At 33.4% G+C, this 15,122-nt stretch overlaps 1 protein-coding gene across 2 annotated transcripts in view; it reads right to left on the minus strand.

Annotated features, from left to right (window-relative positions):
* LOC118190523 (septin-2-like) overlaps window positions 1-15,122 on the minus strand; it is a 72,456-nt gene that overhangs the window by 21,965 nt on the left and 35,369 nt on the right. For both annotated transcript variants that reach the window (XM_035361257.2, XM_035361250.2), the window contains exons 4-8: window positions 14,970-15,093; window positions 14,574-14,708; window positions 7,639-7,756; window positions 3,986-4,087; window positions 2,849-2,945 (exon numbers count right to left, since the gene is read on the minus strand). In XM_035361257.2, the coding sequence (XP_035217148.1) occupies window positions 2,849-2,945; window positions 3,986-4,087; window positions 7,639-7,756; window positions 14,574-14,708; window positions 14,970-15,093 (576 nt within the window). The remainder of the gene's footprint in view (window positions 1-2,848; window positions 2,946-3,985; window positions 4,088-7,638; window positions 7,757-14,573; window positions 14,709-14,969; window positions 15,094-15,122) is intronic.

A 15,122-nucleotide genomic window follows, 5' to 3' on the forward strand; every position in this document is an offset into this window, starting at 1 on the left:
TTCGCAGCCTAAGTTTAAAAGAAAACATTTTTTATGTGCGCGTGTGTGCTCGCAGCTCTGTATTATGTAGTCTGTTTCTCGCGGAATATATGAATAGTCGAGCTCCTATAGCTGCAACGAAGTCTCTTGAAATATGGGGCTGACGTCAGGTATCTATATTTTTTAAAAATCGTTGCCAAATAATGATTCTGACAGTCTGCTGCAGCACGTTTCTGACCTTCGCCTTAAACTGTGTCCAGATATTTTACAAGTCGCTTTTGACTACTTTAAAGTTTTCACAGATTTGTGTCAGTCAGTATCTTTGATTTATGTAATTATGGCAAAGCCTCGAGTGTCTATCCTGCTTCCATTCTTCCAGTCACACGTTATTTTTCATATTCCTTCAAAATGTCTTCTGAACGAGATATTCCAACTTTCACAGGCGAAAACTTTATCCAGCTACTCATAATCAACCCTTGATAATAAAATTTGAAGCATATCTTTACATTTGTCCCGAAAGAATGCTCTCTAAAATTTGCATATTTCTGTGTAGTCAAGGCGAATCCCATCAGACTACGAAATAACATTGACCTTGAGCTACCAGCCAACCACCATTCGTTGACTTCCCTCAACAATTAATTTAAAGAACCTTTTATATAATTGCTGATTTAATTATACCACTGTAGTAATTATGTGCTATATATATTTTTATTTTATAGATTAAAATCAAATACAAATAGCTAAATCTTTGTGCGTCTCATTCAAGTATGTGTTATAATGCTGTTTGCATTAGCAAATGAAAATGCTTGGAAGAAGTCCACAAGGTTACACGTGGATAAGACCACTGAATATAGATAGTTTCCATTCTGTAAACGGTTTGCCCACAGAAGTTTCTTGGGTTTTTCTGTGTGTAACATAAATAAGAGTCAGTTTCTCTTTAAAAACATTCCTTATAAAGGCTTCCTTTTCTCTAAGCAAATAGCCCTTGTGCTCTGTATCAATGTAATTTAAATAAATTAAACTCTCCTGACACCAGTACAACCAAATGAACAGGCTGAACAAAGATAATATGTCGTGAGCAGCAGATAAGTTGTGATGAAAATGACCTGGCTTGGGGCAGATAGCAAGTTAGACATTGTTGTTACTATTGGCTGTTACTGGCTCGAGTGGTCATTTATAACTATCATGAGAGAACAAGGACAAATCTAGATGACAACTTCTTGTAAGAGTTCTGTTTACAACTCTTCTAAACGGTGAAAAAGACCAAAAAAGCTGTTGCCTTTAATACCCAGCCATCATAGATGATTTTTAGTTGCACATCACTGGCCTAATTATATCATGATGATATCTTATAACCTGTTATATTTGTCAATCCTGTCATGATTGAGGACAATCTTTTATTAAAATTATCTTCATCCGCACACAATGAACGTCACCAAATGAATGTTTGCATAGTGTCATAACTATCTCTTGTGCTGTCAGATCTTCAGACCCTGCCTTAGTATAAAGTGTGCTACAATGGAGGGAAAGGCCCGGTTACACTCGCGGAACTCGTAGCCCAAGAAATTCGATGTCTTCGCTAAAGGCGGAAAAAGATAATCTTTTTGAGATAAAATTGAGTATTTATGCATTTATTTTGTAAAGTAACTTAAAGCAAGAATTTATTTAAAATTTTAATAATGTAGTATTTCCTCATCAAAGGAAATAAACCCACCAAAAAGCTATCAAGTAAGGTAAACAAGCTCTTACAGCTATCTTGCAGTATGTGTAAAAATATTTAGCAGTTATAAAATTTATAACAAATTCCGCAGAATAACATTTTACGTTTCTATGAGTTCATACTCGACCACTGAGCCGCGATTCGTACTTAGTCACCCTGACTGCGATGGGTACGGGTTCAAATCCCGGTGAACGCATGGTTGTAACTGTCCGTCCCTACATAGCAGGCAACGGTGGCCACCTATTAGGTGCTTCCGTAATGAAATGGCTACAACTTCCGGCCCTTGTAGTAGCGCAAAGCTTAATGGCTATTAAATAAAGCGCCCGGCCATAAAAAATACTAGATCAAATAGTCTCATGTATTGCCGTTAGAGGCTTGGTTTGATTTATTTGGATATGGCAAAGGACTCGAGGGCTATTTGCCTAAGGGGAGGGATGCCTTCGTGGAGGACTTTCTAAGGGAAACTTGCTCGTAGTTTTAATAGTATATGTACTTCTTTATAGGCCTCTATTTGCTCAGTAAATGGAGTGATTGCTACTCACTTTCAATAATTTGTCCTCATGAATAATGATATCAAGTTTTACTGCGATTGAACGTTGAGTTTTATTACGCTGAAATTTTAAGATTCAGAGGTATTATAATGAGCAATTTCGAAACACCGAGAAATTTTTGACACCGTATATGAAAAATATTTTTGAAGCGATATGCTTGTATAAAACACATTTAATACCGATTTTGTTTCTTAATACTATTTTATGGTTTGGTTTGGTTTATTGAATTACGACGAAGCACACTAGGGCTATCTGTCTAAGAGGAGGGATGCCTTCGTGGAGGATTTTCTAAGGGAAACTGGCTCGTATACACGTTACACATGGGGAAAACCACGAAAACGCCCATGCAGCCAGCCTGTTTGCGGGATTCAAACCTCGGACTGAACTACCAGTGTTCAGCGATTTTACCGCTCGGCCGCTGGTGGGCCCAATACTATTATATGAATGTATTCTCTTTAGCAATTTTATTATTTTAATATAACACTCGGGCTTTTTGCTTCATATATTCCAAAACATAATATTTTTTAACCCTTAATACCTTCATAGTATATAATATTTATGTAAAGAAATTATATATATTGAAATAAAATTGTATTACCTTCAACAATACCCCAAGGATACAACCTTCCTCTAACTTTCCGGCCATTGATTTCAACTATTTGTGTGCTTCCGATAACAGCAAATGGAACACTATCCTGAAATCAGAAAAGTTTATTTTATGTGACATTTTGTGTAAGGAGTAAACGATATGCGCAGTCATATGTGAATTTTAAGGAATTTGGATTAGAAAAGATGCAATTTTAAAATGATGCCATTTTCAAGAAAAACAGAATACGTGTGCAATAGTTTATAACAGCTTAAATATGAGCAATTTTCAAGTGACGGAGAATATTATGATTAAATATTGCTTATTGATTAAATCCCTAATTTTAAAATTTGATTTTAGCGGGCAATAAAATATTAATTAGTCTGCCGTGATGAAAATTACTTCTGTTATTATAAAGGACTAATTTTTTTAGTGCCATTCGCATGCAAATGGGATTTAGATTAAAAAAATAATTTAACAGCTACTTTGTGATTTCATTTCTTATTATAAGTTTGCAATGTAAATATAAATTTTCAAGATTTTTTTTTTTTTTTTTTTTTTTTTTTTTTTTCTTTAATCCGATTTGAAAAAATATGATTTTAGGTAATTTACGAATACTGAAAATTTTCACTTATAAACATTTGCGTCTTTGTTTATAAGTTAACCACTGCAGATAAAATTAAGTACATTTATTTAATGGCTTTAATAAGTAATTGTAATATAATTTATAATTAGAGCGCATGTAATTTAAAATTCCTAAACGGGAAAGAATGTTTAAACTTATCTTTCCGTCCATAAAAGTTATAGAAAATTATACAAAATAGTTTTACATATCTTTATCAGCTAGGTTTTTTTAAACTATATATAAATTGTTTCTTCTAAAATTTATAGCATTTGAAAAATGGAAAATAAAAACAGTAATTGAAAGAGATACATCTGAATTCATGAAAAGCTTGGTTGCGGATATTTGTTATAATTGCAATTTATTTGTTCTATGGCTGCGAATTTAGTTGAGATTTTACAGTCATTCTTTTTTATAAGCATATTTATGTAGAAATTATATTATTGTTGTCAGGTGATTAACAATTGCACCTTTCATAGATTTTTCACAAGTGTGTAATGTAAAAGAAATGACAAGAATTTTCTTACTTTTAATTCTCTATCTTGTTGCTTAAATTCTTCATCTTCATCGCTATCACATTCTGGAAGTTGGTAGATTTTTATCTGATTTTCATCTACTTCCCGAAGTATCTGAAAACAGCCATATCAATGAGCATGAAATATACATACATTTGATTGATTGTTGTTGTTTGTTACTAGAAATTAACAAAGAGAGGAGGGAAAAATTGTAATTCCTGAAAAATATCTCTATATTTTAATTCTGTCGCAGTAGTAAGTTTATTTCAATAAATATATTATTCCAATGTGTAGTAGAAAAATTAATCCCAGCAACGTGAAATCCTTAAATACGTATTATCACCAACAGTGTCATATTTTTATTCCCGCAATATATTCATACATATTCACAACTAGAAGTAAATGGAAGACAATTTCGTTTGTTAGAAATGAGAATTTAGTTGCTAAGTTATCCAAATAGTGTTACCACATAATTCTTGAAAGAGTTTCATAGAAAACATTTCATTCATTTTTTCATTGAAACAAATACTAAAAAGAGGTAAAAATTGAATGCAGTAAATATAGGGTGCTGAGAGTTTCAATGTTTTAAGAATCTTGCCAATTAACAACCAAGCAATAAAAGATGATTCACGCTAAAGAAACAATCCACTCACTTTATAGCAATTTAGTGAAAGATTTTTCTTTTACTTTGTATTAAATCTTTTGTATCTTTCACATGAACTTCTACAAATTTTTAATTTATTTTGCTTCTTCCTTGCTTTGGAATGAGAAAGCAGCATGTTTTAGATAGATGGGTAAAAAGTGTTTTAAAAATTTTTCTTAAAAAAACAACAGTAATAAAGTTATAAAATAGATGCACAGTACAGAACACAAATGAGAAAAATTCATCGTACATTTGTGATTGCTCTTGGATTGATGACTCATTTCATTTACATTTATCTGAAAAAGTATGTTATCTGCATTCAGAACAACAGATCATAGTTATATTCATTTTGTATCCATCTTGGTTATCTTCAGTAAAAAAGAAAAAAAATCTTAAAATTGTTAACAAAGTTTTATCATAATTGCGAGTGTTTAATGTAAAGCGCACAAAAACTAGCAACCTAAATGTGAAATACTTTCTTAGAATTTAGTTCATATTCACATTACGACAGGAAGTAAACCTCTGCAGTCACCAAGATTAGAACCCAAAACGTATAATACGATAGTTCGCGGCTCGGTCATACTTTCGTCGATGAATCCGTTGGTTGGACTTACTAAGCTTACATCTTAAAAATGATCAAAGTACAATGTTCTGTGATTTTGAATAAGTCATATGCAATCAAGGATTTGACAAGTGATATTCAGAAGATTTATTATGAAAGAGGAATTGAAAGGAAAATCCTCTATGTAAGCCCTGCATGGTACAGAAATCGTGTTAGAATCAACAATATGTTGATTCAAACTCAAAGACCTTCAATGTTAGGCTTTAAGTGGGTGTGAGCCTATATATCTAATAGCTCAGAAAGATTGTATTATCTTTGATTTAAAACATAGTCGAAGTTCTGACCTTAATTTTGATCTTTCAGTTAACATTTCAAATATTGAAATGTATAAATTACAAAATGTCTTACATCCTGCCTTATATTCTGATTTAATTTGAGACAAACAACTCCTAAAAGGTATTGGTTATGAAATCTTTTCTGATGGTTTAAAGATTGAAGAAAAAGTAGGATGTTCTTTCATTGCTTTCTCAGATGGTGAAATAACTGCCATAGAAAACTACAGGTTAAGCGACAACGTCTCAGTTTTTCAATCTGAGGTTAATGCTATTCTAAAAGCTTTAGAATGGGTCTCAGTAAAAAAGAGCCCAATGAAGATGTTGATTTATTTTCGGATAGCCAGAGTGCTATTCAAGCCATTTTGTCGGCAAAAAGTTATACAAAATTAGTATTTGATGTTCATAGTATATTATTGAATCTTTTAAAGAAAAGAAAGATAACATTTCACTGGATTAAGGGACATGTTGTACATAAAGGAAATGAATTGGTAGACTCGCATGCCAAACAGGCAACTAAGAAAAATAAGACAGAAGAAGTCATTCCTACTTCGTTTGAAACTTATAAAATTCATTGAAAAAGAATACATTGCAGGTGTGGCAAAATTACTGGGACAGTGATTCAAAAGGAAGGTTTACGTATAGATTTATTAAGGAAGTAGATACTAAAAGATGTATGGGGAAATGGTTTTATGAATCAATTCCTTACGAATCACGCTCATGTACCAGCATATTATAATAGTTTTTCTATTGTCACTGAAATGTAAATGTGGTGAACATGAAGCAGATGTTGAACATGTATTATTCTGCGACATGTACAAAAATAAATGGTTCAAATATTTACCAAAATTTTGCTTCCTATCTGACATATTCAGAATCTTTAAAGACGAAAAGTCCAAAAAAGGAATTTTTGATGTTATGAAGATTATAACAAACGCAGAAGAAGAAATGTATATATAGTCTCTGTAGAAAATTATAATTAATAGTGAATGTTATATGCATATGTGTTCAAATAAGCTGTCATGTTTTTTTACTAAATTATTGTATGTTATATTGTTATTGATGTATAATAAAAAAATGATGATTGACTTAAAGGTATAATAGTTGTAATTATAAAAATTGCTTAAAAATAATATGTTAATTTTGATTAATTTCTTTGTTGTAATCCAAAATAGGCATAAATTTTAAATAAATTACGTTCGTATTTTGAATATATCCTAATCAAGATGATTTGTATTCAAGAAGACTATTGTAAATTTTGATTTTGTTAAATAAAGATATTTGTTGGCGAGGCCAGCGAATCTTCCATTCGGGGACGAGTACGGTATGGTGGTTTTAAATGATTAAATGGTTCCAATAGTCCCTGCATTTGCCGTAAGGTTGCAGGTTAGAAGATCAGTCTTACTAAAGCACATGCGGTGAAAAAGCTATAATGAGCCAAGCATATGGTAAACTCCTCAAAATGGCATCAATAAATGGTTTGGTTAATTTAATTACAGCAAAGCACACTAGGACTATTTGCCTAAGGGGAAGGATGCCTTCGTGGAGGACTTTATAAGGGAAACTGGCTTGTATACCCGTTACACATGGAGAAAACCACGAAAACACCCATGCAGCCAGCCCGTTCGCGGGATTCGAACCTCGGACCGAACTACCAGTGTTCAGCGACTTGGCCGCTCGTGGGCGCATTAATAAATGAATCTCGTGTATATGAAATTATAGATAAGATGCTTTTTAGTGGATCTACTTAAAAAGTGGCAACTTATTAGAAAAAATTAACCAAAAGTAGAAACAACTTTTTTAAAGATGGATAAGCTTGTTGTGTATGATAAGCACATGAGGGCTATCTTTCTAATGAGAAGAATGCTTAGCGAAGGAATTTGTGAGGGAAATTGTCTTGAATTCACGTTACGCACGGGAAAAACCACGAAATCCAATCATGCAGTCGGCCCGTTCACATGGAATTAAACCCGGATCGAACTGGGAGCATTCAGCGGTCTTAATTTTTAACATGCATAGCATCTTTTCCTTTGCTGTTTTCATTCGTTCTGTTTGAATAATTTAAAAATTTCAGTCCTGCAAATAAAAAAGATTAGATCATTTATACGTAAAATTGTGTGAAATTTACTTTGTCTTTAAGTTTTCTGACTTCTGCTGGGGTAAGTGTATCTGCCTTAGCAATGACTGGTACAACATTTACTTTTTGATGTAGTCTCTTCATGAATTCCACATCCAATTGTCTAAGCCTATAAAAAGAAAAAAGTATAAAAAGTATACAGAAAAGTATACAAAATCTAGAAATTAATTGCTGCATTGTCGTACATTTTTACAAAGTTATACTATAATTTTTGACTTATTTAAGGGTTAATTTCGATAACGCAGTTAATTTCGGATTAATTGGGCGCAGATTAACAGAGTTTCGTTTTAAAAAAATTTAAGTTTGTTTATTGTGGAAGAATGGAAAACTTACTGTCACACACTCGAACAGAAAAAAGGCAAATTTTTACGGGGAATACAAAAAGATAAGAAAAAGAAGGGGATTGGGGATTATTCAATTATGGCAATGTACACAAGGGCTATCTGCCTAAAGGGAGGGGTGCCTTCGTGGAGGAATTTCTAAGGGAAACTGGCTCGTATACACGTTACACACGGGGAAAACCACGAAAACGCCCATGCAGCCAGCCCGTTCGCGGGATTCGAACCTCGGACCGAACTACCAGTGTTCAGCGTCTTTACCGCTCGGCCGCTGGTGGGCTAAGAAAAAGAAGGAGATAACTATAATGATAACAGATAATATCGTATTTCAGTAGTGCAGTACAACAGTACGTAATTTAACTGCATATAATCTGGAATTTATAAACATTTTTAAATCATCCGTTAACAATAAATTGCTAAATCCCCAAAATAAATTTAGTATACAACCATTAATCGTCTGTTTACCATGGATTTCTATCAAATACAAAGAGTAATATAAACGATATTTTGAAGTTTGTTATTCTTGTTTTGATCCTCGTTTAATTTTCTTTATCAAATGAATTTGTTCTCGAAATCAAATTACTTAACCCTCTGACTACTAACAGGACATATATGTCCCACTAAAAGTTAAAAAATTATTACTGGGTTAAAAAGTGTATAGAAACACACTGTTGCTTATCCCAGTCGTAGAATCAAACCAGTTGTGCGTGTTTTAATCTTTTGTTATCCGGTTGGCACTACATATTTTCCCGCCAAATGCCATTGATTTTTTTAATCCCAGTCAAAGGGTTAAAAACTGAGGTAAATTGTTAGTATTTTTCTGTTAATTATAATACGAATTATTGTTTTTAACCTGCTGTTAACCTTGGGCGTCGTACTCGTAAACCTGGTCAGTCGGTCATCTGATCAGTCTATTGTAAGTAATATCCTCCCCCCCCCCATGTATTTAAATAATGTACTCCTTTATTTTTTAGGCTCACCAACGGCTGAGCGGTGAAGTCACTGAATACTGGTAGTTCGGTCCAGTCTCGAATTGGCGTTTTTGTTGTTTTTTCCCTCACATACAACGTGATATGAATCAGTTTTGCTTATTTGCTTAGTCTTTCACGAAGACATCCCTTCCTTTAGTCAAATATCTCTGGCATGCTTATCCATAATCAAACCAAGCGTTTATTTTTATTTACTTTCTTGATTTTCTTTCGAATACATTCCAAAACAAAAAGGAAAAAAAAATTCAAATAATAATTACAGAACTTCAAATAGCATTAAAGGTTTTTCCTACATATTAGTTTATTGGATATTTCAAAATCAACAAGAATCGGTGTAATATTCATAAATTTTCAGAACTGTCTTTTGACAGTTTAAATATATCATCATAAAAATCGTTTGCGTTCCTGCAGCTGAGAAATTTTCTGTATTTAAACCCTCAAGCAAGACTAGTTTAGTCTTGCAAATTTATGAATATTATGTTGATTCTTGTTGCGTAAGCACTTCTAATATCTGTTCATTGTTTAGCTCAGATATACTTTCATTGTCAAGTAACAGAAGGGAAAATATAAAATAAGGAATTATGTCTTAGAATGTTTATTCTTCGTTATCTTTCTTAGCTAAAAATTTACCAAGCTTACTTATCTATAAGAGGAATCAACAAGTACATTTCAGCATTAAAAAGGATAATTTCGTACTTTTGCTATTGCGTATTTAACTTATATCACTTGTCTGACTGTAACATCAGCTCAGTTCTTGAATTATATCTTAGGCGTGAAGCAAGGATTGCACCAATCGTTGACTTTGACATTTTATAGGTGATAGCATGAAACTGCCCAGCTTCACTTCAGCTTTAAAAGAGGATCCCCAGAGCAAACCCGAGGGTCTCCAACCACTCTTCCCTTTCTATCAATCTCTGGAGACGACGTTTTGACTGATTATGTCTTAAGAAACCCTATGCCACAAACTCGCTATGCACTTTGATACTTTTGTGTCGTACTGATCTACAGCAGGAGATTTCTTATCCTGCCCTTACTAGTTCCTTAATCAGTCGTAAATAGGCCTGGCGGAGGTGAAACACATCAGCAAAATTTTCTCCAGGGGAGGCAGGAGTAGCTGAGTAAAGAGTGGTGAAGCACCTTTACTTCTCTTAGAGAAGATGCCTGACTGGAGTACCTGGGAAGGTGAGGTCCAGAAAGCATTCTGCTAGTCACGTAAGGAGAAGTGACGAATCCAGATCATTTGATCACAAAATTACAGACTATGAGAAGTACTGAATGAATGCTATGCACTTGCATGCATCCATGCCTTTTCTAGGATTCGAGCCTGGCCCAAGGCAATGGAGTCGTATTCCTGTCACCATGCCAACAGACCAGCTGTACTTTTAAGTTAACAGCGCACCAGTTGGCGCTATACGTAAATGTTAATATGAAATGTAATTGAAGATAGGAATTTCAATCTTAACAATATACAGCTTCGTGATGAAAAGAATAGCTATTTCATTAAATCCTAAATAATTAAATAAAGGGGAAGTATCGAAATTCATAAATAAGAACACATGCAATTGTTCCAGTCGAGAGTTATACTTTCGAATCAGTATGATCTTTGTAAACCTTTCTTCTCGCAGCGCGATCTTTCATCGCAGCACCATTTCGATGTTTCGGTTGTAGAAAAACGGAATTTTGTAGTTTTCCTACAAAATCTTTCTACGTGAATGGTACTTCTGTCTCAGAGTTTAGTTGCAAATATTCACCATGCGGTAACTGCCAAACTGTGAAATCCACGTAGATTCTTAAAGAAAGAAAAAGAAAACAAAACAAAATTAGCTGAAAATATTTTGAGGAAAATTACTGGACCGATGATCTTTCTTCCCAATGATGTCATTTCGTTGATACTCCTGATGTAAAATAAACAGATTGGCCCTTCGGGCACATTATTCCGACTTGCGCTAATCAAGAAGATATCAGATTACATCAGAGCTCGCCAGAGCTATCTGCTTAAGGGGAGGGATGCCTTTGTTGATGTCCTTTTAAGAGAAACTGGCCCTTATCCACATTACAACTGAGGAAAATTACGAAAACATCCATGTCGTCAGGACTTGATTCGAGATCGAACTACCAACATTTAGCGATCACGTTTGCTCGGCCACCAGTAGACTCTGCTAATCGAAAAACTCGGGTAGTAAATCTCAACCAGTTCAATTGTGAACAATTGAATGTGCTACTTTAATGTAATCGCACGGCATCAATTTTAAATGTTTTAGCAGTTCGGCATGTAACTAAACAATTAATCTTACATACATTACATTACATACATTATTTGGAAGTGCATCTTTGAGATAATTTATAAATATAAATAATAATAATGCTTACAAGTTTCAAACAAGAATTTGCAGCTTTATTTTCAATTACTTTCAAATATTCATGTGTATCCCTAACATATCATTCTATCATGAATTCCCTGGCATGAAGTAAGTCAAATTACATTTATATGAATACAACGTGTTAAATTATAGGGTATTAATGAATTTCGAGTTTACTCGGTAATTACGTATTATCACAACCAACCTTGCTGAATTCATCAAATTTTGAGAATGCGCCAAACAGTAGCAGCCATGCGCATAAAAAATCTTCAGTTTTAATAAGCAATGTCGCCATTTTGTACGCGTTCCTTTTGTTGTATTCAAAGTTCCGATGGTGTTTATCGATAAACTGAATTTTCTGTGGGGGGAGGGGTGTAACTCAATTTTAAATTTTGCGCTTATGTGATCTGCCCACAATAGAAGAATCTCCCACCTCTCTCCACTCCCACCAATCCACATGAGAGAACTTTTGGCTCGCCGCATATTTATAACGCCGCCATGCCGTACCAACACTATGCATTTACAAACACCCATGTCTTTTCCGGGATTCGAACCCGGGCCCTTCGGTACCGTAGTCAATATGTACCATGCAAGTCTGAATGGGTAGCGATAACCTAAGTACCTAATTATGTCATTCTAGATAAGGGCGGGTGTGGTGCTCATACCAATTAACCGTAACGGTAGAGGGATGGTGCCCATGTCCTCCGTCACTCACTCGGTACCGTAGTAGGCTGTCCTAACCACTATACCGTCTGGAAAACAATTGCTTTTAATCTAAGCTTAAAGCGATCGTCACAAAACTTCCAAAAACGAAAAAGAAAAAGAAAACCGGCTTTGTAAATTTTTGGTACAAATACTTAACTAAAGCATAAACATATGCATATAATAAGTAATTTTTAGTAATAAGTCATTTTTTGCAGTTATAAATCATCATTCTATTTATCCTTCAAAAAATCGTCAAACTGTGCCAAGGTGGACGTTAGCACCTAAGTACCGTTTTCTCAATGTGCATATGACTGATAATTTGAAAAGAAAATATTTTTTCATGTTACACAAAAATTGATAAATACTGTGGGTAAAAAAAGTATTTGCACACCTACATTTTTGTTTGCAATTCATAAAACGAAGCATTACGAAATAAAAAAAAATTGGTATTGCCAAATCAAAATAAGTTTAATCATCCAAAACAAACAGAAAAATTACAATAATGTAAATAACAATGCTTTTTTGTAACAAAATTTAAATATTTCGTATCAAAAAAATATTTGCACACCTGCATGAATACAAAAGAAATAAAATACATAAGCAAATTTCAAATAATTAATATTTAGTATGCATGCCTTTAGCATCTATTACTGCTTGTAATCTTGCTGGCATTGATTTAATTAAATTTTCTGTAACAGTAGGGTCAGTATTCGACCACTCTTCAATAAGGGCTTGTTTAAGGGCAGATTTGCTTGAAATCTTTTTTCTTATTTTTAAATCCAAAGAATTCCACAAATTTTACAAAGTCTGGTGACTGTGGTGGAGTGGCAAGTTTTCTGGGTACATTATAAAGCAACCACATACGTGTTATACCGGTAGTGTGCTTAGGATCATTGTCTTGCTGAAAATAGTATGAATTACTGATACCCAATTTTATTGCACTTTGTGGCATATTATCTCGCAACACATCTATATAGGTTCGAGCTGTCATATTCCCATCAATGAAACACAAATTACCAACTCCTTTGCTAGCCATGCACCCCCAAATCATAACAGAACCTCCTCCATGTTTAACTGTAGATAACACATTTTTGGTATGAAAAGCAGTACAAGGTTTTCTCCAAACTAATTTCCTAGCATCTGATTTAAAGATATTGAACTTACTCTCGTCGGAGAATATGACATTTTTCCAGAAATCAATTGGCTTATTGAAATATTCCTTAGCGAATTCAAGTCTCTTCAGTCTGTTTCGTTCAGTTATGAGAGGTTTTTTTCCTTGGTGATCTCCCATAAATGTGTGCATCGTGCAGGACATTTCGAACACTTTGGGCACAGATTTGAACTCCAGATGTTGAAGCGACATCATTGGTTAAAGTAATTGCACTAACAAATGGTTTTTTTATGCTTTTCTCATGATTTTTCGCTTCATTCGCAGTGAAAGTTTCTTTGGGCATCCAGAGCGCAAGTTATTTGATGTAATCCTCTTTCTTTATAACATACCGAACAGTACAGAAGCAAACATTTACTTTTTTTACCTATTCTTGATAACTTAGGCCATTTTCACGTAGAGAAAAATTTTTTTCTCGCAACGAAATCGGCAATCCAGATTTCTTAGGTGCTATTACAATTTGAATCGACAATCAACTGATAACGTTTCGACAACACCTCCTTTTATAGTCGTCTTACGTATGTTATTTACTGCGGGTTGACTGTCAAATAATAGCATAAAAATGCAAATTTGCTAAAGTTGTGCTGAGTGTGCAAATACTTTTTTTGACATAAGCTATTTTAATATTGTTGCAAAAAATGTTTTTTATTAATATTATTGTATTTTTTGTAATTAATTTAAATGAATAAGCTTATTCTATTTCTTAAATGCCAATTTTTGTATTTCTTAATGCATTTTCTTATAAATTGTGAACAAAAATGTATGTGTGCAAATACTTTTTGTACCCACTGTAAATACTAAAATTTATATTACTAGACGAATAAAATGCTGTAAACAAATTAATGCGCTTTTTAATCATTTTATTTCACTCAATTAAAAAAATGAATATAAACAATAATTTTAACTTTATATTTAAAACAGCTAGCTATAGAAAATAAAATTTATGTTATAATTAATTATGAATTTTAATTTAGATGAATCTTTAGTATTTTTAATTTATCTGAATGCTTAAGTTTTTTGTAGAGGACCGTTTCAGTTCAATTTTTACTGGGCTTTTATTCAACGTAAATGTTTGATACATTGCCATATTTTAGATACAATCCAATTAAATCATCGATAATTAGTCGAGTACGGTCGTTTTTAATCAAAACTTTTAACCCCACAAAAGACTCACATTTAAAAGAATACATAAACCATTCAGATATGAAAAACTGATTACGGCATCAAAGTTAGAAACAGTCTGAAAATCTTTGATGCCTCGAGATATATTGTGATTTTTGAAGATCTAAAGGAACTTTTATCCGTGAGAAATTTGTTTTATCCAAATTATACAAACTTTGCGTTTAAAAACTCATTTATTACTTACCCATGCCCGTAAGGTGGAACGAAGTATAGGCAACAGTGCACTCTATTGTCAACTATATTCTTCCGGTTCAGACCACTTTCGTCTTTGAAAAACTGATTGAACTGGTCATCAATGTACCTTTCAATTGTCTTCCAGCTGTGCGGCGAAAAAATTTGTAAGACATTTCTGTTCGAACCGTTGCTTAAATTTACTATGCATACATAAAAATTAAAGACCATATTGTTTAGAAACTAATATGAATAGCTGTCTACTTTTGCTTCGGTTTATATAAAACTTATTAAACAGCAACCTTATTTAAACACTGTATAAAATGTACAGAGAACTAATATTCACTATTTCTACTTAATATGTAGCTAATCATTTTCAAATTGTTAAACATGCTGAGAATGAGAATACTTTTCTTCGCAGTTAATCGCATCGCCAAATCCTGGTGTGTCAACAACTGTCAATCTTAGTTTAACGCCTTTTTCTTCGATGTCCATCGTGGTCTTTTCTATCTCCACAGTTCGGTCAACACGCTCTGGAAAATAAAAAAAGATCCTGACATCA

This window comes from Stegodyphus dumicola, chromosome 5, assembly GCF_044657685.1.
Source record: "Stegodyphus dumicola isolate Sdum_Otavi_A_Nest chromosome 5, ASM4465768v1".
NCBI lineage: Eukaryota > Metazoa > Arthropoda > Arachnida > Araneae > Eresidae > Stegodyphus > Stegodyphus dumicola.